Below are 21557 nucleotides of genomic sequence, written 5' to 3'. Positions count from 1 at the left end.
GGTCACAGTCGACCCGACGTCGTCTTTTCCTTTTGGGGTTCTTAGATATAGTCTTTAATTTAAAAACTACAATAATATAGAAATGTCTAATATTACACTTTCCTACACCCTTGGATCCGCTGCACGATTATCAACCTACCTTCTCAAATTTAAAACCGTTGAAGTATGGCTACTCCGTCCCTCGTGCATCTACTGAGGTCCTCTTCTCATGAATCACCACGGTTTTTTTTTTTCTTTTTCCCATTGATTTTAGTCTTGTTATGTGATAATTATGTTGTTTAATCAATCAATTGCGATAACAACGTAGTTGGTTTTAGTCCAATGTTAATTCAGAATTTCGCGAAAACATAAGGAGGAGGTTATCACTAATTATTTTCAAATGGTGGACCTATGTCAGTGCAGTTTCATAACGGTCGGTTTTAACTAATTTTCCCTTGCCTTTTTCCTCTCTAGTTGAAATGACTATTTTGCCCCCAAAAGGTAGCATTTTGTAAAATGTTGTTGGAGTGGCAGTTGGTCTAATACATTGGTGGAATCGGTCAATTTGAGATTGTTAGGTATTAGTTTTTCCATAAGGGATCGTCCAGCAGTTGAAGCAAATAAGCTTCTGTCAATTGATTCAAGTTCGAATCTTCTTGTCAACCGTTGTTAAGGTCGAACTTGTCATACATGATTAACCTAGTGTAATTTACGTCTTTCATATAATTTATAGGCTATTATACGAGCGTGTAAATTTATTTACATGTTTAGTTATTTGAATCGAATTTCTTTAAAAGCAATTGTAAAACTTAAACTTTGGCGATTGGAGGCTATTTAAAAAGAAAGACTTTTATTTTATTAAAATATCGCAATTATTAATTAATAATAAAATAAATGGGTAATTGGGCAGCGCCAATTGCTTTCATGGAGGAGCAACACAGCAGCCTATACGACTTTAATCAAAAGGAGGGGTCCACGTGGCTATCCACTATTTGCTTTTGCGGATTACATATATCTACTTATATGCAGTGAGTGTGGGACCCACAAATAAAAAACTAAACATTTATTTTATAATGAAAATGACCTACTCAAAGAGAAAATTATTGATTAACTCAACTAAAACTATGTATTTATTTATTTATGAAATAATAAAGCCTGGTCAATTATATTATGCCACTAACAAACCCCTTCTTCCCATACGTTTTTTCCTAAGTAAATTGATATTGACATTTTATAATAAACTATTAATCCTCTTTTTTTTTTAAAAGGTAAATTACAGCCACCCCTGAAGGTATGTTCTATTTACGAAAAAACTCTTATTGTTTGGATAATTACATATACCCCCCTCAACTATGATTTTTTCTTACACCTCCACTCTTATGGTGTCAAATTCAACATAATCATCTAGATTTCGTGGAATGTGCTCTAGTTTGTACTCGTTTTGTGTAAAAATACAATTTCTGATGCACCACAATCTGATATATACAAGCCAAAAAACACATATTATGATCATCTTGCTTCAAAATGTGGAGTTCGAATGGGATAAATCAGGTACAAAAGTGATAATATTTCATATAATCTCGAAGATTCCACTAAATTTGAAACCGCAAGGGTGAACGTGTAAGAATATTTAAAATTGAGGGGTGGTTGTAATTACCCAAACATGAATGAGTTTTCGTAATTTGACCATACATTAGGGGTTGTTGTAATTTGCCCTTAAAAAATAATAATAAAAAAATAATACTCAAACGATAAAATTTGCGTAAGAATTAAAATCGAAACATTTTGGCCTCATAAAATTATCAATTTACACAAATTAACTTATAATTAAACGTTACAAATTTTTGAAGTATCGGGTTCGATACGTTATTACCGAACGAACAACCCTAAACTCGAATCATAGTATATACGGGAAAAAAAAAAAAAAAAAAGAAGAGATCGGTCAATAGTCTTTTTTTTATTTGCATAAAAAGGAATCTTGGAATTAGGCAACGTAACTAGAGTGACTAACCACTAAAATTTTGAACAAATATAAAAAAAAAAAAAAAAAAAAACCATCAATCAATATCTGCAGTTTTGTCCTCACGGAATACACTCTTCCGAATTGTATGTATATATATACAAAATATATACACCCGATTATTTTATTTATTCATTGCTAATTAATTCACACCCGAGATGAATTGTATTTCATAGTGCATCTCTCTCTCTCTCTCTCTCTCTCTCTCTCCTCTCTTTCTCTCTCTACAGATAATTATCTCTCTAGCTTGTAAAGAAGAAGAAGAAGAAGCAGAGCGATGGCACATATATTACTACACGGAGATCTTCATGCAACTATTTACGAGATCGATAAGCTACATATTGGAGCCGCCAGCAAATTATTCCATAAGGTATTTTTTTTTTTTTTTTTTTTTTTATTTTTGCTGCTATTATTATTAACCTTGATTATTTAAGTGGTTTTTATATTTGAGATATGTGACGAATTTTAATTTCTTGATTATTGTCCATTTAATTTAATTCCATTTTTCTTGCTTTGTTAATTAGTTCTATATGTATATATATATATTAGATTAAAAATATTAAATTTAGAATTAAAAAAAAATGTATGATTAGAATTATGATTTATTGCATTCTGCACCCCTATTTTTGCTATATTTGTTAAAAATGCTTTTTCTGATATTTTTATTAGCAAAAATGCTATATGATTCAACTTTTATGGCCAGAAAAAAATCAATGAAAAAAATGCATTTGAGAGGGACTCTTGCTGATATTAATAATATGACAGCAATGTTTTGCAATTTCATGAAGTACAAGGGTACCGGATGCAATAAATTCACAAGAATTAGTATTGACAAGTAATTTATCCAATTAAAAGTGTAGTTTAATTAATTTATACATCAATTAATGGTTTCCTGGCAATTGGCGTTGCATACATGTTAAGTTATTGACTAATTTGATTATATACTCTATTAGAGTAAATTACGATCACCTCCCTCCAATAAAGTGTAAAGACAAAAAAAGCCCTTTTTAATAATTCCTTTTCTAATAGAAATTAAATCCAGGCCCCTGAAATTTCTAGATTTCTTACGCCCTAGATCCTTAAAAAAAGTGTTAATGTAAGAAATTTACAAATTGTAGGGAGTTGGATGTAATTATGGAAAAATAGGGGGGTGGGGTTTGTAAATAGAACTTAGTATATTGGATATTAACATGCGAGGGCGGCTATAATCGAACCACCCATGTTTGAATCTTAAGTAGTGCTAAATGAATATTTCATTTTTCTAAGGAGTAGGTGAAAATAGTTAATGTGAACATGCTACAAAAGTCACGTGCGCTGCACTTACCTAATTGAATTTCAAAATTAATGTTTTCTTCTATTATTGGGACACCTTTTCTTATACAAATATTCAGCACATAACTTTTTAAATTGAGGTGAAAATGGAACTGGTCAAATCAAATTAGCATTTTTGGAAAAAGTCCATTTTTTAGATAGTGAAAAACTAATTTCAATTAATGTTGTTATGATAATTCAAGAATATTGCAAATCGGAGTTTCAAAAATTAAAATTAAAAGAATTTATTCGAAAGCGTAAATTTACGTAGATAAATCAACGAAATTCGGAATTTATATTTTATGTCACCTGTAATATAAAATACATAACAATATTAATACTATAAGTATGATCGTCGAAAAAAACTGAAATTACTTTCGGAAATATTTTTGGAAATTAAAATATGCTCATAATTCTGATTGAATACCCACTTTATTTCCGTTCGAGAAAAATCGCAAAATTCGGATACTAATTTTGAAACTTTTGGAATTCAGAATATAAAAACTATTATTTCCGAATAGAAATCGCCAGAATCACTAATGAAGCTAAGTAGCTAACTCTGAGAAGATGATGATTATCATTGTTATTTTAATTTATAAATAAATACAGTAAGCGAAGGAAAGAGATGATAATTTGAACAGGAAAATATAGTTTTTATCCCTCAAGTTTGAACCGATTTCATATTTGATCCCTCATATTTCAAAAATTCAACATTTTAGTCATTTCTGCCAATTTTAGTCATTTTCACCAAAAGTTTCAAATTATTGAAAATTCGGGACCATATGTATTTTTTGCGAACATAAAAGACCAAATGTGAATTTTTTGCAAACCTGAGGCATTAAAACTGTAAATTTCCCTAATTTGAACATATAATCATACATTGCGAAAAAATAAATAAATTTGCACAAGTGCACAGATCCAAGTTATTTGATACAATTTACCCCCCTCCCCCATTTTATAACTGTAATAACTGTAACAAAAAACTGAACAACACACACATACTTTGTCTGTAAAAATACAGATTGTAGAAGGCGTGGAGGAAGTTCTTGGTTTCAAAGAAACCGCGTCGAAGCTGTACGCCACCATCGACCTAGGTCAGGCGCGCGTCGGGCGAACGCGCCTCCTGAAGCACGAGCACACAAACCCGCGGTGGTACGAGTCCTTCCACATCTACTGCGCCCACACCGCCTCTCAGGTCATCTTCACCATCAAAGTCGACAACCCCATCGGCGCCGAGCTCATCGGCCGGGCCCACATCCCCGTCTCCGACCTCATGTCCGGCGACGAGATCGACACGTGGCTCCCCATCCTCCACACCAACAACAAACCCGTCCACGGCCACCCCAAGATCCACGTCAAGCTCCACTTCTTCGACGTCGCCCGCGAGCGCTGCTGGTCCCGCGGTCTCAAGAGCCCGAAATTCCCCGGCGTGCCCTTCACCTTCTTCCAACAGAGGAAAGGCTGCCGAGTCACTCTTTATCAAGACGCGCACGTGCCGGACGATTTCATTCCCAAAATACCCCTCGCCGGAGGGAAGTTCTACGAGCCCCATCGTTGTTGGGAGGATATTTTCGATGCGATATACAATGCCAAGCACATGATCTACATCACCGGTTGGTCGGTCTACACGGAGATCACGTTGGTGAGGGACCGCAGAAGGCAGAAACCCGGTGGCGATTTGACCCTCGGCGAGCTTTTGAAGAAGAAGGCTAATGAAGGTGTTAGGGTTCTTCTTCTAGTGTGGGATGACCGAACCTCGGTGGGGTTGCTTAAGAAGGATGGCTTGATGATGACTCATGACGAAGAAACGGGGGAGTATTTCCGTAATACGGAGGTGCATTGCGTTTTGTGCCCGCGAAATCCGGACGATGGCCGGAGCATTATTCAGAATATAGAGATCGGGACAATGTTCACTCACCACCAAAAGATTGTGGTGGTGGATGGCGAGATGCCTAATGGTGGGGGTTCGGACGTCAGGCGGCTCGTCAGCTTCATTGGCGGCATTGATCTTTGCGATGGCCGTTACGACACGCAGTTCCATTCCCTTTTCAGGACGCTGGATTCTGTCCACTACAATGATTTCCATCAGGGAAACATTGCGGGGGCCACAATCCAGAAGGGCGGGCCCCGCGAGCCCTGGCATGATATCCACTGCAGGCTCGAGGGGCCCGTCGCTTGGGATGTACTCTACAACTTCGAGCAGAGGTGGAAGAAGCAAGGCGGAAAGGACTTGCTTCTCCCGCTCCAAGAACTCGAAGATATTATAATCCCGCCATCACCCGTCACATTTCCCGAGGACCACGAGACGTGGAACGTTCAACTATTTCGCTCGATCGACGGTGGGGCCGCCTTCGGCTTCCCCGACGCTCCCGAGGAGGCGGCGAAATCGGGGCTCGTGAGTGGGAAAGACAACATCATCGACCGGAGCATTCAAGACGGATACATCCACGCTATTCGTCGCGCGAGCCGATTCATCTACATTGAGAACCAATACTTCTTGGGGAGTTCCTTCTCGTGGTACTCGAAGGATCATATCAAAGACGCGGATGTTGGAGCCCTACACTTGATTCCGAAAGAGCTCTCGTTGAAGATCGTGAGTAAGATCGAAGCGGGGGAGCCGTTTAGAGTGTACGTCGTCGTTCCTATGTGGCCGGAGGGTTTTCCGGAATCCGCTTCGGTTCAAGCTATATTGGATTGGCAAAGGAGGACTATGGAGATGATGTACACCGACATCGTCGAAGCCCTTCGAGCAAAGGGCATAGTTGCAGACCCTAAGGACTATTTGACATTCTTTTGCCTTGGCAATAGGGAGGTGAAAAAGAGCAACGAATACGAGCCGCCGGAGAAACCCGATTCCAACACGGATTACAGCCGAGCACAACAAGCTAGACGAGGAATGATCTACGTCCACGCAAAGATGATGATCGGTAAATTAAATTCTTTATACATTAAAAAATTGTAACATGTCATTAATTAATTACTAATCTTCTTTGTTTTGCAGTGGATGATGAGTACATAATCATAGGATCGGCGAACATTAACCAAAGATCAATGGACGGTGCACGAGATTCGGAAATTGCGATGGGAGCTTATCAACCGTATCATCTTTCGTTTACGAGTCCTGCGAGGGGTGAAATTTACGGGTTACGAATGGCGTTATGGTACGAGCACATGGGATTATTGGACGACTCTTTTTGCCATCCTCATAGCATTGAGTGCATTCAAAGGGTGAACAAAATAGGTCAGAAGAATTGGGATCTTTACACTAAGGAGGATCTCGAGAAAGATCTGCCCGGCCATTTACTTAGCTACCCGATTGGAGTTTCGTCGGAGGGCACGGTGACTGAGCTGCCCGGAATGGAGTACTTTCCGGATACAAAAGCTAGGGTTCTTGGATCCGTGGCCGAGTACTTTCCTCCGATCCTCACTACGTAAACTAACACATTTGATTAATTAATAAACGTGTGGAATTTTCAATTGTTGTGCTTTGTTGTGTTTTTTTTTTCTTCTTTGGACCTGCAAAAATTACAGGAAAATATGTGAAGATTGATTTGTTTGTTTGGAGTTTGTCTATTCTTGCTACACTAAAACGTTGTTTTAAGTGTTTCTGCTGTACGTATGTATGGCTTTCTTGATGTAATTTACATTGGATATACTTTTACAAATTTGTTCTCTTTGACAATTCGTCGAACATGTTGTGTTCGATATTCTAGATGATTGGTTTCACCTACGCTTAATCGAATTTTCAGGTTTTTAACTGTCTTCCTTATCGAATCGAGAGAGTGTTTGGCTTCCCTTATCGAATCGAAGGAGTTGTTTGACTAAACTTATAAGTAGTTAAAAAATGTTTAAAAGCTTATAAACTCTTCTAAAGTGTTTGATAATTATTAAAAAAAAAAATCTTAATAATCAAAATAAAAAATTATTGAAGAGCAAATAATTTTTTTTATAAATTACATCTACCACAAATTTTTTATTTAAAACATTATAATAAATAAAAATAGCAGATAAATTCCGGGCCAGGGGATGGGGGCCCTGGGGGCGAGGGATTTCGCCTTTTGGAGCAAGATACGGCCACGGGCCGGGTTTGACCCCCGTTGACCGCCCAGCCCGGACCCGCCCATGCATGGGTCGATTCAGGTCCAGATATTTAGGACTCAACCTGAATTTTGGGTTTTTTTTGTCCAAAAATTGGGTATTAGGGGATTCGAACGCGGGTAAAATAGGCAAAATTGGGCAACTCTAATCACTAGGGCAAAAAACACATTTGATTGAATGTAGACGATAAATATATATAATATAAAATTGTAATGTAAAATGATAAATATGTTAAATAAATTATTGATTTTCACATTAATTATTATTAAATAATTTAAATTTAATTATTAACAAATACAATATAAAAAACTTTTAAAAATATATATAGAATCAGGGTTCAATACTTCAAAACATCTATTATTAATTACTAATATCAATATAATCTCCACTATTGGAAACTATAAAGTATTGAATCAATTCAATATATAAACAAACGCGCTGACTTAATATAAACTCACTTATGTTATTAAAATCGATAGTGTGAAAAAATTCGAATGAAAAATAAAATAAGATGTTTATTTAAAAAAAAAAAGGATTATAACTCATTTCAAATTGATTAACCTCAATTGTTGACAAGAACTTATTAAAATTATTGATTATTTTATCATAAGATAATTATTTAAAAATATAGATGATGTTTATTTTAACAAAACTAGATTATATCTCATTCTAATTAATTTTTTACTTTAAAAATAAAACTATATATGAAGAGTATAATCAAAATATTATGATGTGGTTTCTCTTTTAATAATTGGTTTAATTTGTAAAAATCGTAAGAATTAAATCGTAGATCATATGATTTAATCATTTTTTTACATTTACATTTTATTCAAATATTAGAATCGAATCGTAATATTTAAATGAATTAAGCTCAAGTCCTTTCAATTTTTTTTTATTTTTGTATTATATTATATTTTTTAATAATTTAATTAAAATTATTTTATAATATTGAATATTATCATTAATAATCTATTTAGCATTATTTATTATAATCATTTTACACCTTTTGTTTATGTTATATATATTCCTTGTTATAATAATCCTAACCATAAATATATAAATATAAATAACACCGTAAAATGATTATAATAATTGTATAACTGATGTTTTATAAAGTAATTAATTGTCATGTTGACTATTATTAATATCAAAAATCTCGACTAATAACAAATGCATATATATTTAATTTTGAAAAATATAAAAAATACGATTTAATGTAAAAGAAAGATTGAATTTTGGTATTTTTTGAATTTTGAAAATTTGAAAAATTTCTCAATTATTACTTTCACTTATAAATACGCATATTTCAATCTTCACAACTTTCATTTATTTAGTTTATGTCTCAAAGTCTTAATCGTTTCATTTTTCTCTAAAATTGTTTAGTGTTAATATAATTATTTTCTTAAATTTGAATTTAAAGTTAATCTCATGTTTTTTCAAGTTTCAATATAAGTTTCTTTTTCTTTCTTGTAAAAAAAAAGAAAAAAAATGAAAAACCGGGTGGACCCGGACCCGACCTGGACCCGGGTGGACCGCCCCGGACCCGACCCGCCTCCCCGCAAGTCGGTTTCGGATCCCCTAAAAGTCGGACCGGGACCCGACCCGCCCCGTGGCCTTGTCTACCATTTACCACTCAAACGGTTTCTCGGCTTTTAAAATAATTTATAAGATACAAGAGGTTATTAGTTGTTTAAAACGACTTCAAGTCAACCGGTCGCTTTAATTAATACGTCCATCTTTTCTGATCCTACATTTTAAATTTAAACTATAAAATAATTGTCCCACTTAATAGTTAATACCCTACAATTAAAGAGTTAAGTGCAGTTAACCTTCCTAATAATCAATTAATCAGTAATCCCGAAACTGACCCTTACGCAATTCAAAAGGTTTACTTTCCGAATAGTCTTCATAAATTATTAATGAAATATATATTAAAAAAAATGGGTATCTTCAATCTGACCCCTGAAAAAAATACTTATAAAAAAAGATGACCAAAAGAGTAAAAAAAATGCAATTAAATTCTTCATACAGGAAACTGCAGCCCAACTTCCTCCATTAAATAAAAGAATTTCTCTCTCTCTCTCTCTCTCTCTCTCTCTCTCTCTCTCTCTCTCTCTCTCTCTCTCTCTCTCACACACACACATAGGGGTGAAAGTCGGATGGATCGGATCGGAATTAGCCTTTTCGGAAAATTTCCAAAAAAAATTGGAAGTACAAAGTCAAGTCCAATTTCAATTCCAAAATTTTCGGAATCTAAAAATTCTTTCCAATTCCAAAAGGCCCGGATTTTTCGGAATTTCGGAAAAAAATCGGAAATCACATAAGCTTTAAAATTTCAAAACTTAGCCGAAATTTTCTAAAATGTCCATAATTTTTCAAAAATAAGAACATCCACGTCGATAAAAGTAAAACTAATTACTACAAAATTTTAGTTAAAAAATAAATAAACATAAACACAACATAATATCCAATAAAACTTGTAACAACAATTCATTATGTCAAAATCCTAAGAGAAAACTTATAGGTGTATTTTTCGGAAAATAAATATTATATAATATAGATTATTTATAGGTGTATTTTTTGGAAAAATATCGGAATTTTTAGAAATTAATTTCGGAATTAAATCGGCTCGGAAATCGGAAATTCCAAATTTATTTTATATAATTCCAATTCCAATTCAAAAAAATCGGAAAAATTCGGAAATTGGAATTTCGGAAGTCGGAATAAAAAAAGTTGTTCCAAAATCGGAACTTTTCGGATCGAAACCAGCGGAAATTGGAAATTCCGTTTCAACTTGCACCCCTACACACACATGCAAACACACACTAGTTGAGATTTTTCGTGAAATCTGTCTAATGAATATAAATGGATTTTTGGAAGTATACTAATCTAGAGATGTGGAGAGATTTCACGATTTTATTTATTTATTTTTTCGAAGATTTCCTGTATATTAGACACTAATATTTCGAATATTGAATTAATTTAAACATGCCCAGAAATAATCCCATAATCATATGATAATTTAATCCAAAATATAAACAAGCCAAATTCTCTAAAATTTATCATGAGCAACGTAACCTCATTTTTATTAATAAGATACAAAGAAAGTGTTTGGATAGTAGCACTTGAAATATTATTTACTAATTAAATATTGACTTCTTAATTTATAGTCAATATTAACTGGCCAGGTTAAATATTTAATATCTCCACGTGAAAATGTCTACTGCAGTTTGGCCATTTTTTCTATCTCCATTTTCTTTAAATATAATTACTTTTGTTTTTTTGTTTAAGTTCTGATGGCATGTTCCTTGCATGTGGGACTATAGAAGACTTTTAATTCATAAATGCATACACGTTGACCAACACTACAAGTAAAATTACATGAGATTTAGGGTAACATTGACTAAAAGTCTAAAATTTAGGGTTCAAATTAAAGCACAAACACGAGACGCAGTTCGATCATGAATCGAACCGCGTACCGCAGAGATTGATTAAAGGTTGACCAAGAACCGGCAATCCAAATGCAATTAATCGTACGTAGAAGATTAATGTTGTAGTCGATTAATATACCTGATAGAAATAGAAGAAAAAAAAGTTTAAAAAGAGCTTCTTTTTTTTAATAACAATAATATTAGCGTATATATTATATATATCACGTATATATTATTATTATTATTTATTATAGTTACCTTGTGTAATAGGTTAACTTGTGTAATAGGTTAGAGTTTCCTACATATAACTATATATATGGTTAATATACGTGAGAGACATAATATATAAGCTAATAAATAATAACAAAATAAAAAACGAAAATTAATTTATAAGGAAAAAAAACGACGACGGGTGTAGTAGGTAGACGAAAATAGTGGAAGAATAATTTTGGAAAGGAAAAAAGAGAAACGAATATGGATTTATCTCAGTTAGTGAAACTATAGACGAGCATCTACCTATTATTGTAATACTTAGGGGAGATTTATTTAGGGTTGTGCGTTGGTTGGGTTGGTTAAAAACCAGTCATAAAATCAACCCAACCCTTCCAACCAACTTTGGTAAATATTGGAAACCGTTATCGATCCAATTTATATGGATTGGGTGATGGTTGGAAACCAATTTAGCGGGTCGGTTGATGATTTGGTTGATGTCATCCATCTAAATATTTTTTAATATTTTATTAGTTGCTACACACTATATCTTTTATAAATTAAATATGACTAAGCTAGTTCAATAATATTCAAACAAAAAAAATTCAAAACATTACGGACCATATGTATTGCAATTACATAAATAGTTCAACATAATATAATCGCTCAAATATTTAGGCTATATGTCTTAAAATTAAAATAGTTCAGATTAGATCATATTAGATTAGATTTATTGATTTTAGGATTTTGTTCAATATTAGATAAATTAACAAATGTGATATAAAATAGAAATTTGAAACTAAAAATATTAAACATTTTAAATAAAAGTAATAAATAATAAATTAATAAATAAAGTTAGTTGGCCGATATTACCCGACTAACCAACTTTTTAGCATATTAGAAACAATTATCGACCCAATTATACATGGGTTGGATGACATTATCGACCCAACTTAAATGGGTCGGTTGATGGTTGATGATCCATCACAAACTATAGGTCGAAAATGTAAATTAATTATTCTTACGTGGAGATGAATTATATTCGGCTTAGTAACCATCTGCTCTTTCACAGTGCATCTCTCTCTCCTCTCTTTCTCTCTCTATAAATAAGTAGCTCTCTTCAGAAGCAGAAGCAGAAGCAAAAGCAGAAGCAGAACCAGAATCAGAAGCAGGAATGGCAGGAGCAGAAATGGCACCGATATTACTACACGGAGATCTTCATGCAACAATTTGTGAGATCGATAGGGTACAAATTGGAGCCTTCACCAAATACTTCCTAAAGGTACGTAATTAATTATTTCTTCTTAATCCACATACCATATCAATCTTTTTTTTTTAATTAATTTTTTTTCTTCCTTCTGCATGCTATTAACCATGATTAATTAACGTGTGCTATTTGAGATATATTTTCTTTCTCTGCATAATTTATTCTATTTTATTCCTTAATTAACTATATTGATATATTAGATTAAAGGGTAAATTCCATTTTTCGCTCATGTACTTAAGCTCGGTGTTATTTTATCTCTTCTACTCTCGATTGCATCGATTTACCCCATGTACTTGAAAAATTGTCTTAATGTTGCCCTGGTTGCTAGTTGTTAGACATTTGACATTAACACTGTTTGATCTAAGCTCTGAAATTACAAGAACGCCACCACCAGTTTATATAATTATTAAAAAAAAACAAAAAAAGAATATTAAAAAATTCAAAGACAATGGGAAAATATAGTACAAGGCGCTAGCTGCAAATTTATTATTATTTTTCTAATAATTATTTAAATTGGGAGGGGTGGTTTTTTTTGTAATTTTCGAACTTAGATCAAACGATGTTAATGTCAAATATATGAAACCTAACTTCGAGGGCCACATTGAGATAATTTTCCAAGTACATGGAGCAAATCGATGCAATCGAGAGTAGAAGAGGGTAAATTGATATCGATCCAAAGTACAAGGGGGAAAGTGTAATTTACCCTAGATTAAAACTATGAACTCAAGTAAATTTTTAATTACTAAATAAATAAAATACAATGTCTCGATTTATGAATAAATGCTTTAGAATGAGACAAGTAATTGAAAGATAGAAAATAAAATTTAGGGTAAAATAATACATATATTATATAAAATGAAGTCATTTTATAGTTTCGGTTCGGTTCGATTATTTACCTTTCCACCATACCGAACCGAATAATTCGTTATTTCAAAAATAAAAAAACCGTAATTCGGTACGGTTTGAAATGGCTCAATTTTTCGATTTTTTTCTCACCCCTAATTATTGTTTTAAGATTAAATAAGTGTTGTTTTGTCATTTGATGCAAGTCAACAACAGCCAGATTTTTATGTAACAAGCAATGTATCTTGTAAAATACAAATAAGGGGGTTCATGCTAATTTTGAGGTGTGTGTGTATGTGTTTGTGCTAATATACATCAAAATAAAAATGGAAGAACACAACACACACACATTTGACACACTTGTATGCAAAATGCAGGTTATAGAACTCGTGAAGAAAGCCATGGGTTACAAAAACACTGCAACAGAGTTTTACGTCAAAATCGGCCTAGAAAATACGACCGTCGGCCAAACACGACGCGTCCCGCACGAGGACACAAAACTCTCCTGGGACGAATCCTTCCAAATCTACTGCGCCCACAAGGCCTCTCATGTCATCTTCACCATCAAAGTTGATAATTTCATCGGCGCCGAGCTCATCGGCTGGGCCCGCATCGCCGTCTCCGAACTCATCTCCGGGAAAGAAATCGACACGGGGCTCACCATCCTCCACACCGACAACGAACCAATCTTCCTCCTCGGCCAACCCGAGATCCACGTCAAGCTCAAGTTCTTCGACGTCGCAAGAGAGCGATACTGGTCGCGCGGCCTCAAGACTCCCGAATTCCCCGGCGTGCCGTTCACCTTCTTCCGCCAAAGGAACGGCTGCAAAGTCACCCTCTATCAAGACGCACACGTGCCGGATAATTTCATTCCCAAAATACCCCTCGCTGGAGGGAAGTTCTACGAGCCCCGTCGCTGCTGGGAGGATATTTTCGACGCTATATACAACGCCAAACACATGATCTACATCACCGGTTGGTCGGTCTACGCCGAGATCACGTTGGTGAGGGACCGGAGAAGGGCGAAAGCCGGCGGCGATTTAACCCTCGGCGAGCTTTTGACGAAGAAGGCTGATGAAGGTGTTAGGGTTCTTCTTCTAGTGTGGGATGACCGAACCTCCGTCGGCTGGCTTAAAGAGGACGGTTTGATGATGACTCACGATAAAGAAACCGATAAATATTTCCTTAATACGAACGTGCACTGCGTTCAGTGTCCGAGAATTCCAGGCATAGGTCAGCGCCTTATTCATAATATCGAAATCGAGACATTGTTCACTCACCACCAAAAGATTGTAGTGGTGGACAGCGAAATGCCTAATGGCAGTTCAAATATTAGACGGCTTGTCAGCTTCATAGGCGGCATCGACCTCTGCGACGGGCGTTACGACACGCAGTTCCATTCCCTTTTCCGGACGCTGGATTCTGTCCACCACGATGATTTCCATCAGAGAAACATCGCGGGGGCCACAATCCGGAAGGGCGGGCCCCGAGAGCCCTGGCATGACATACACTGCAGGCTGGAGGGGCCCGTCGCTTGGGACGTCCTCTACAACTTCGAGCAGAGGTGGAAGAAGCAGGGCGGCGGAACCTGCTTCTCCCCCTTCAAGAACTCAAACAAACTATAATCCTACCGTCTCCCGTCATGTTTCCTGACGATCACGAGACGTGGAACGTCCAACTTTTGCGCTCGATCGACAGTGGGGCTGCCTTCGGCTTCCCCTATGACCCCAAAGAGGGGGCAAAATCGGGTCTCGTGAGCGAACACAACAACATCATCGACCGGAGCATACAAGACGGATACATCCACGCTATTCGCCGCGCGAGCCGATTCATCTACATCGAGAACCAATACTTCTTGGGGAGTTCCTTCTCGTGGTACTCGAAGGATCATAACAAAGATGCGGATGTTGGAGCCCTACACTTGATTCCGAAAGAGCTCTCGTTGAAGATAGTGAGTAAGATCGAAGCGGGAGAGCCGTTTAGAGTGTACGTCGTCGTCCCTATGTGGCCGGAGGGTTATCCGGAATCCACTGGGGTTCAAGCTATATTGGATTGGCAAAGGAGGACTATGGAGATGATGTACACCGACATCGTTGAAGCCCTTAAAGCAAAGGGCATAGTTGCAAACCCTAAGGACTATTTGACATTCTTTTGCCTTGGCAATAGGGAGGTGAAAAAGGGTACCGAATACGAGCCGTCGGAGAAACCCGATCCCAACACGGATTACAGCCAAGCACAACAGCTAAGATGATGATCGGTAAATTAAATTCTTTAATTAAAACATTTTATAATAAGCTCTAAAAAAATTGTAATATGTCATTAATTAATTACTAATCTTTGTTTTGCAGTTGACGATGAGTACATAATCATAGGATCGGCGAACATTAACCAAAGATCAATGGACGGTGCACGAGATTCGGAAATAGCGATGGGGGCCTATCAACCGTATCATCTTTCGTATCCGAATTCTGCGAGGGGCCAAATTTACGGGTTACGAATGGCGTTATGGTACGAGCACATGGGATTATTGGACGACTCTTTTGGCCATCCTCATAGCATTGAGTGCATTCAAAGGGTGAACAAAATAGGTCAGAAGAATTGGGATCTTTACACTAAGGAGGATCTCGAGGAAGATCTGCCCGGCCATTTACTTAGCTACCCTATTGGAGTTTCGTCGGACGGAAAGGTGACCGAGCTGCCCGGAATGGAGTACTTTCCGGATACAAAAGCTAGGGTTCTTGGATCCGAGGCCGAGTACTACCCTTCGATCCTCACTACGTAAACTAACACAATTAATTCATTAATTAATTGACGTGTGGGATTTTTAATTGTTGTGCTTTGTTGTGTTTTTCTTTTTTTTCTTTTTTTTTTTCTTTGGACCTGCAATAATTACACGAAAATACGTGAAGATTGATTTATTTTTTGCAGTTTGGCTATTCTTATTACAATAAAATGTTGTTTGAAGTGTTTCTGCTATACATGTAAGTATGGCTTTCTTGATGTAATTTACATTTGATAATATTTTCACAAATTTGTTCTGTTAGACAATTCGTCGAACATGTTGTGTTCGATATTCTAGATGATTGGTTTTCAGCTACACTTATCGAATGATTCAATCAAATTCTATATTATATTGTAATAAGATGTGATTAATCGCCTTGTAAAAGTGTGCTGACGTAGGCCATTATACTGCACTCTTTATGCCCTTACGCACGCACACCGAAAATGGTGTTTGACTAAACTTATAAGATATTTAACTGCTTATAAGCTCTTCTAAAATATTCGCTAATAATTGTTAAAAAAAAATTAAAAATTCCAAAAAAAAAATTGTTAGAGAGCAAATAATTATTTTTATACCTCTACCGACCTTTTTAATTAAAATCTCTTACTCAAACAACTTATTAGCTTTTAAAACTAATGTCGTTAGAACCGGACCGAACCGGTCGGTTGGACCGGTTCGATCGTGACCCGTCAATAAAGCGGTCCGGTCTGACATTTAAAACCGGAGTTAAATGACCAAAATTCGGCTCGACCGGGTAAAACTCGAGAACCGACGAGTCAGTCAAGGAATCCGGTTTTCAACCAAAATGTCTAGAATCACCACTGAGTTGGTTATTTGTAGATAGATTTGAGCGAATCTTCACAGACTTAGTAGTTGGTGGCTGGATCTAGTCATGAGTGGTCGAAAGATTGTCGAATATGAACATGGGTGACCGACTAGCGGTAGCCGATTGCCGGATTGAAGAATAAAAAATGGAAGAAATATAGGGTATAGGCAATAAAATATAGTAAAAAAGTGCGGTGCAGTAGATAAAAGTGAATAATAAGTGAAAAATTAAAAATATAAAGAAAATAATATTTTTAAAATAGTAAAATTAATAAAATAATGGCATATTAAAAAAAATCAAAAACCCGGTCGAACCGGTTCGACCGTATAAACCCATGACCCAAATGGTCGTCCGTTTCTATAGCCGGTCCGGTTCTGAAAACATTGTTTATATATATAAGGGTTTTGATTTTTTTAATTTTCTAAATAAAACTTTTTATTTTTGTCATTTTTAGTTTCTTCATTTTTTTTCTTCTTAAATGTCTTCCGGTAGTTCAAACATCCTACAATCGCAAACATCTTTACAATCCTGTGATTGTTGCGAATTTGAACTACCGGAAGTCATTTAAGAAAAAAAGATGAAGAAATTCAAAATAACAAAAATAAAAGGTTTTATTCAGAAAATTTAAAAAAAAAATCGAAGTAATTAAATGCTTTGGAGAAAAAAAAAATATATCAAAATTTTCCAAGTAAAATTGACCGAAAATGTTAAAAAAATATAGTGGAAAATGTCTCAAACAAAACCTTATATTTATAGGCTTAACATGGGTATTTTCGTCAAATTTTGGGAGAAAATATAACACGAGAGAGTTTTTGTATTTATGTATAGTATAGAAGAGTATATGATACAAAGTCCATACTACAAGAGTATTTTTGTATTTAACCGTAATAAGTTTAATATAAGTCCAAGTCAACAGTTCACCTCAAATAATTCGTCTATCTTTCTTAATCCTACATTGTAGACTATAGAATAATTGTCCCACTTAATACCCAACAATTGAAGGCCGGTAAAGTGGGCTCCTTCGACCTTACACCCGGTGATAAATATTGGGTGGGTCTTCTGCTGTGTCACCTGTCCCTTTTTTTATTTTTCTAAAACCCCTAAAATTAAACCCTAGTGAGAAATATATTATAAAATACAAAAAAGAGACACGTGGCAGCAGAAGACCCACCCGGTGTTTATCACCGGGTGTAGGGTCGAACAAATCGGTAAAGTGTATATTTAACCTTCATAATGGATCAATTAATTACTAATTCAAAACTAACACTTACGCAATTAAGAAGGTTTCTTTCCCGAATATTGTCCTTCATAAATTAATTAAGGGGATCACTATTTCAAATCCCAACTTTTGCTTACTTGAATACCAAAAAAATAAAAAATAAATAATTAATTGTAAATTACTTTAATACCCTTAATGAAATTAAAACTAAAAAAATATTACAAATACTATTTTTCTTTCTTAAATACCAAATAATCAAAAACTCAAAAAACCATTTCCCTCCTTCTCCACCTCCTTCTTCTCCCTCCCCAAAAACCCTTCTAAAAAATCTTCCTCACAACAAACCCTTCTAAAAAATCTCACAACAAACCCTTCTAAAAAATATCAAAACTAAAGAAATTAAAACCTCACAAAACGTATAAAATTGAGTTATAAGACAATAATATGGTAGTATATATGAAAGGAGAACACATTAAGGTAAGTATCGATGTCTTTTTTGAGCTTCGAAGTCGATTTTGAAGTTTTTTTTTTTTGAAACCCGTCGGCAATTTTCGACACATACAGGTCGATTTTTTGGTCAATTTTCGACACCAACGTGTCGAAAAAGAAAAAAAAAAAAAAAAAACCCAAATTTCGACACCTACCTGTCGAAAATTGTCCAAATTTCGACAGGTATGTGTCGAAAAAATACTGTTGGTAAAAAAAAAAAAAAAAAAAAAAATTTTTTTTGTTTTTTTTTTTTTTTTTTTATTTACCAATAGTGTTTTTCGACACCTACCTGTCGAAAATTGTCCAAATTTCGACAGGTAGGTGTCGAAATTTGGTTTTTTTTTTTTTTTTTTTTTTTTTTTTTTCTTTTTCGACACGTTGGTGTCGAAAATTGACCAAAAATCGACCTGTATGTGTCGAAAATTGCCGACGGGTTTCAAAAAAAAAAAACTTCAAAATCGACTTCGAAGCTCAAAAAAGACATCGATACTTACCTTAATGGCTTCTCTTTCCACATATACTACCATATTATTGTCTTATAACTCCATTTTATAAGTTTTGTGAGGTTTTGATTTTTTGAATTTGGAGATGTTTTGGAGGATTTAAGAAGATGAAAAAGATAGGGTTTAATTGGGTTGTCGCGGCAGTTACGAGCACGTACGGTGGCGTTCGGCGGCGGCGGCGGCGGCGTCGGCGGCGTCGGCGGCGGCGGCGGCGGTCAGGGTTGGAGAGGAGAAGAAATGGTGGAGGTTTTTTTTTTTAACAACAAAGGGTTTTTTTCTTTTTTTTTTATTTGGTTTTTGAATAGGTAATTTCTAATAAAATTTGATATAATTGATATTTTGTATGAAAGGGTGTTTTTGTAATTTTCTTTTTATTTTGGTTTTAAAGTAAGAAAAAACTTATAAATATGTACTTAATTGTGGTTTTCAACTAGGTAGTATTCAACTAAGCAAAAATTAGTATTCAAAATAGTTGCCCCCATTAATTAAATATTTAAACCATAAAAACAAAAAAGGAAAAATAAAATAATAAAAAAGATACATTCAATCTGACCCCTGAAAAAAAAAATACTTATAAAAACATGACCAAGAGTGGAAAAAAAATGCAATTAAATTCTTCAGACAGGAAACTGCAGCCCCAACTTCCTCCATTAAATTAAAAAAAAAAAAATCCTCTCTCTCTCTCTCTCTCTCTCTCTCTCTCTCTCTCTCTCTCTCCTCTCTCTCTCTCACACACACAAACACACAGTAGTTGATCAATGGCTTCAATTCTGTCATCCCAAGGGGTGGTGTTGGCCACCGCGGTGGCAGTCTCCGGCGCAACCGTAATCCTACTAGCCATCCGCCTCCAAAAGTCTCCTCCTTCAACCCACCACCATTTCCCACTCCTTCCGCCACCATCTCGCGGCGGCGCAATCTCTTCAGGTACACTCAACACCACCGGCGCGGCGGCGCCATGTTGTTACTTTTTTTCTTTTTACATGATGTTTGTGCATATAGTTTGCATGATCAAGATTTCAAAAGAGTTGACTTGGTCGTCGCTATATGTTTGACCAAAGTGTACAATATGTAATAATTAATCTTGAAAAATTACTAAATTAGATTTAATTTAGTTTTGTTTTTTAAAATTAAATTAATTAATTGTGCAGATGAAAAAATGAAAAAAGAGAAAAAGAATAAGAAGAAGAAGAAAAGGGTGCACTTTGCAGAAGATGTGGTGGACCCAGTTGGAAACAGTGATGAGTATAGAAAATTGCACAGCAATAAATATTTAAATTTAAATTTAAATTTAAATTTAAATAAATTGCCATTATTAAAGAAGAATGGGAAAATTGAAGAAATGCCAGCCAATAGAATGGCACTTTACAATGGAATTCTCAGAGACAGAAGATCCCTTCACAGGGTGGCTTATTCATGTTAATATTGTTTTTTTTTTTTTTTTTTTTTTCAGTTAGGTCCTCTATTTCGTAGGTAATTGCATGTAAGGACATGAGTTTAATTTGGGATTGCATGTGGGCACATGAATACTTTTTGTCATCTTTCCAAGAGTTGAACATTGATTCTCTTTTACTATTATTACTCTTTCTAGCTCTTATGGCATGTGCCATGCATGTGGGTTGATTAGAATCTATCTAGGGTTCAAATTAAGCATGAGCACGAGTCGGGTCGATCATGAACCGACCCGTTTACCGCTGGCTGATTAATTGATGATCAAGAGTAGCATCGTCCGTGATCCGCTCGTATAGTACGGACTGCATGGTTACGGTGTACGTATACTTGAATCGTGAACGGAATATGGTTCCAATATCAAAATCATGAATAAAGAAATGTCGAGTCAGCAATATAAACGTCATTTTTTTTAATAAGAAAACTTGCACGTTAAATTATTTATTAAAAAAATAGAATGGTCGAAATCGACCCAAAAGCAGCCCGGAACCACCAATTTCTCAGTCCGGTTATATATTACGGTTCTTGAACCTGCGATTACGTAAAGTATGAAGGGCCGCACTCGATTTGGATATTAACAAATCAAAAAGAAAAACACTCCCCACGTGTAAATGTCTAAATTAATGCTGGTCATTATTATTTTTTTCTCTATAATTTAACAATTGAATTTAGGCGAATAATTAGGACTTTTCATTCATATATACTTTGGCTCAAACATATAGGCAAAAGCCAATGAAAATTGATAAATATTCAACTAATTAAAGTGTTTCTTGATTGAATTAGGTTCTTATAATATAATATTTTACTCTAGATAAATTAGTGTGACACCTGAAATTAGAACCTGTGAGCTGCTGACACGTGTCGCCAAGCTGCTGGACAGACTATTTACCAGATAAAAAAAGAAAATTATATATGAGAAAATGAGAAGTAGCCAAAGGAGGAATGGGCTCGATTCCACTGTCCAAACAATATTTTTTGCAATTATAAAATATTATATATATTGTCAGTGGCGGATCCAGGACGAAAATTCAGGGTATGCCGGCTGTGCCGAGTCAAAAAATTTATTGTATAGTGGAGTTAAATTTTTGGGGGTTCGGGGGCAGCGTCCCCGGAAAAAAAATTTGAACCTTTTT

The 21557-nt window shown here is 35.2% G+C and overlaps 2 protein-coding genes and 1 pseudogene across 2 annotated transcripts; all 3 read left to right on the top strand.

Annotated features, from left to right (window-relative positions):
- The first annotated feature begins 1915 nt into the window (after positions 1–1915).
- Positions 1916–6975, top strand: LOC105974080 (phospholipase D alpha 1). The gene is made up of 3 exons (XM_088825038.1): positions 1916–2369; positions 4332–6237; positions 6312–6975. Exons 1-3 carry the CDS (start codon positions 2277–2279, stop codon positions 6743–6745), a joined length of 2433 nt encoding a protein of 810 aa, XP_088681164.1. The 5' UTR covers positions 1916–2276; the 3' UTR covers positions 6746–6975.
- A 5248-nt stretch (positions 6976–12223) lies between these two features.
- On the top strand, positions 12224–16235 carry LOC105973971 (phospholipase D alpha 1-like; annotated as a pseudogene).
- A 3322-nt stretch (positions 16236–19557) lies between these two features.
- LOC105974043 (hypothetical protein) lies at positions 19558–20547 on the top strand. The gene is made up of 2 exons (XM_012999085.2): positions 19558–19902; positions 20127–20547. Exons 1-2 carry the CDS (start codon positions 19737–19739, stop codon positions 20396–20398), a joined length of 438 nt encoding a protein of 145 aa, XP_012854539.2. The 5' UTR covers positions 19558–19736; the 3' UTR covers positions 20399–20547.
- Positions 20548–21557: the final 1010 nt, after the last annotated feature.

The sequence above is a fragment of the Erythranthe guttata genome, chromosome 11 (assembly GCF_056151865.1).
Source record: "Erythranthe guttata isolate IM_541 chromosome 11, IM_541, whole genome shotgun sequence".
Lineage (NCBI taxonomy): Eukaryota > Viridiplantae > Streptophyta > Magnoliopsida > Lamiales > Phrymaceae > Erythranthe > Erythranthe guttata.
The sequence above is the reverse complement of the archived record's forward strand: the minus strand, read 5'-3'. Positions and strand labels throughout refer to the sequence as shown.

Excerpts from the sequence above, each read along its gene's own strand:
- LOC105974080 (XM_088825038.1), top strand. The coding sequence starts at position 2,277 with ATGGCACATATATTACTACACGGAGATCTTCATGCAACTATTTACGAG. Across the intron at positions 2,370-4,331 it reads CCAGCAAATTATTCCATAAG|ATTGTAGAAGGCGTGGAGGA; the intron begins GTATTTTTTTTT and ends GTAAAAATACAG. Across the intron at positions 6,238-6,311 it reads CCACGCAAAGATGATGATCG|TGGATGATGAGTACATAATC; the intron begins GTAAATTAAATT and ends TTTGTTTTGCAG.
- LOC105974043 (XM_012999085.2), top strand. The coding sequence starts at position 19,737 with ATGGCTTCAATTCTGTCATCCCAAGGGGTGGTGTTGGCCACCGCGGTG. Across the intron at positions 19,903-20,126 it reads CGGCGGCGCAATCTCTTCAG|ATGAAAAAATGAAAAAAGAG; the intron begins GTACACTCAACA and ends TTAATTGTGCAG.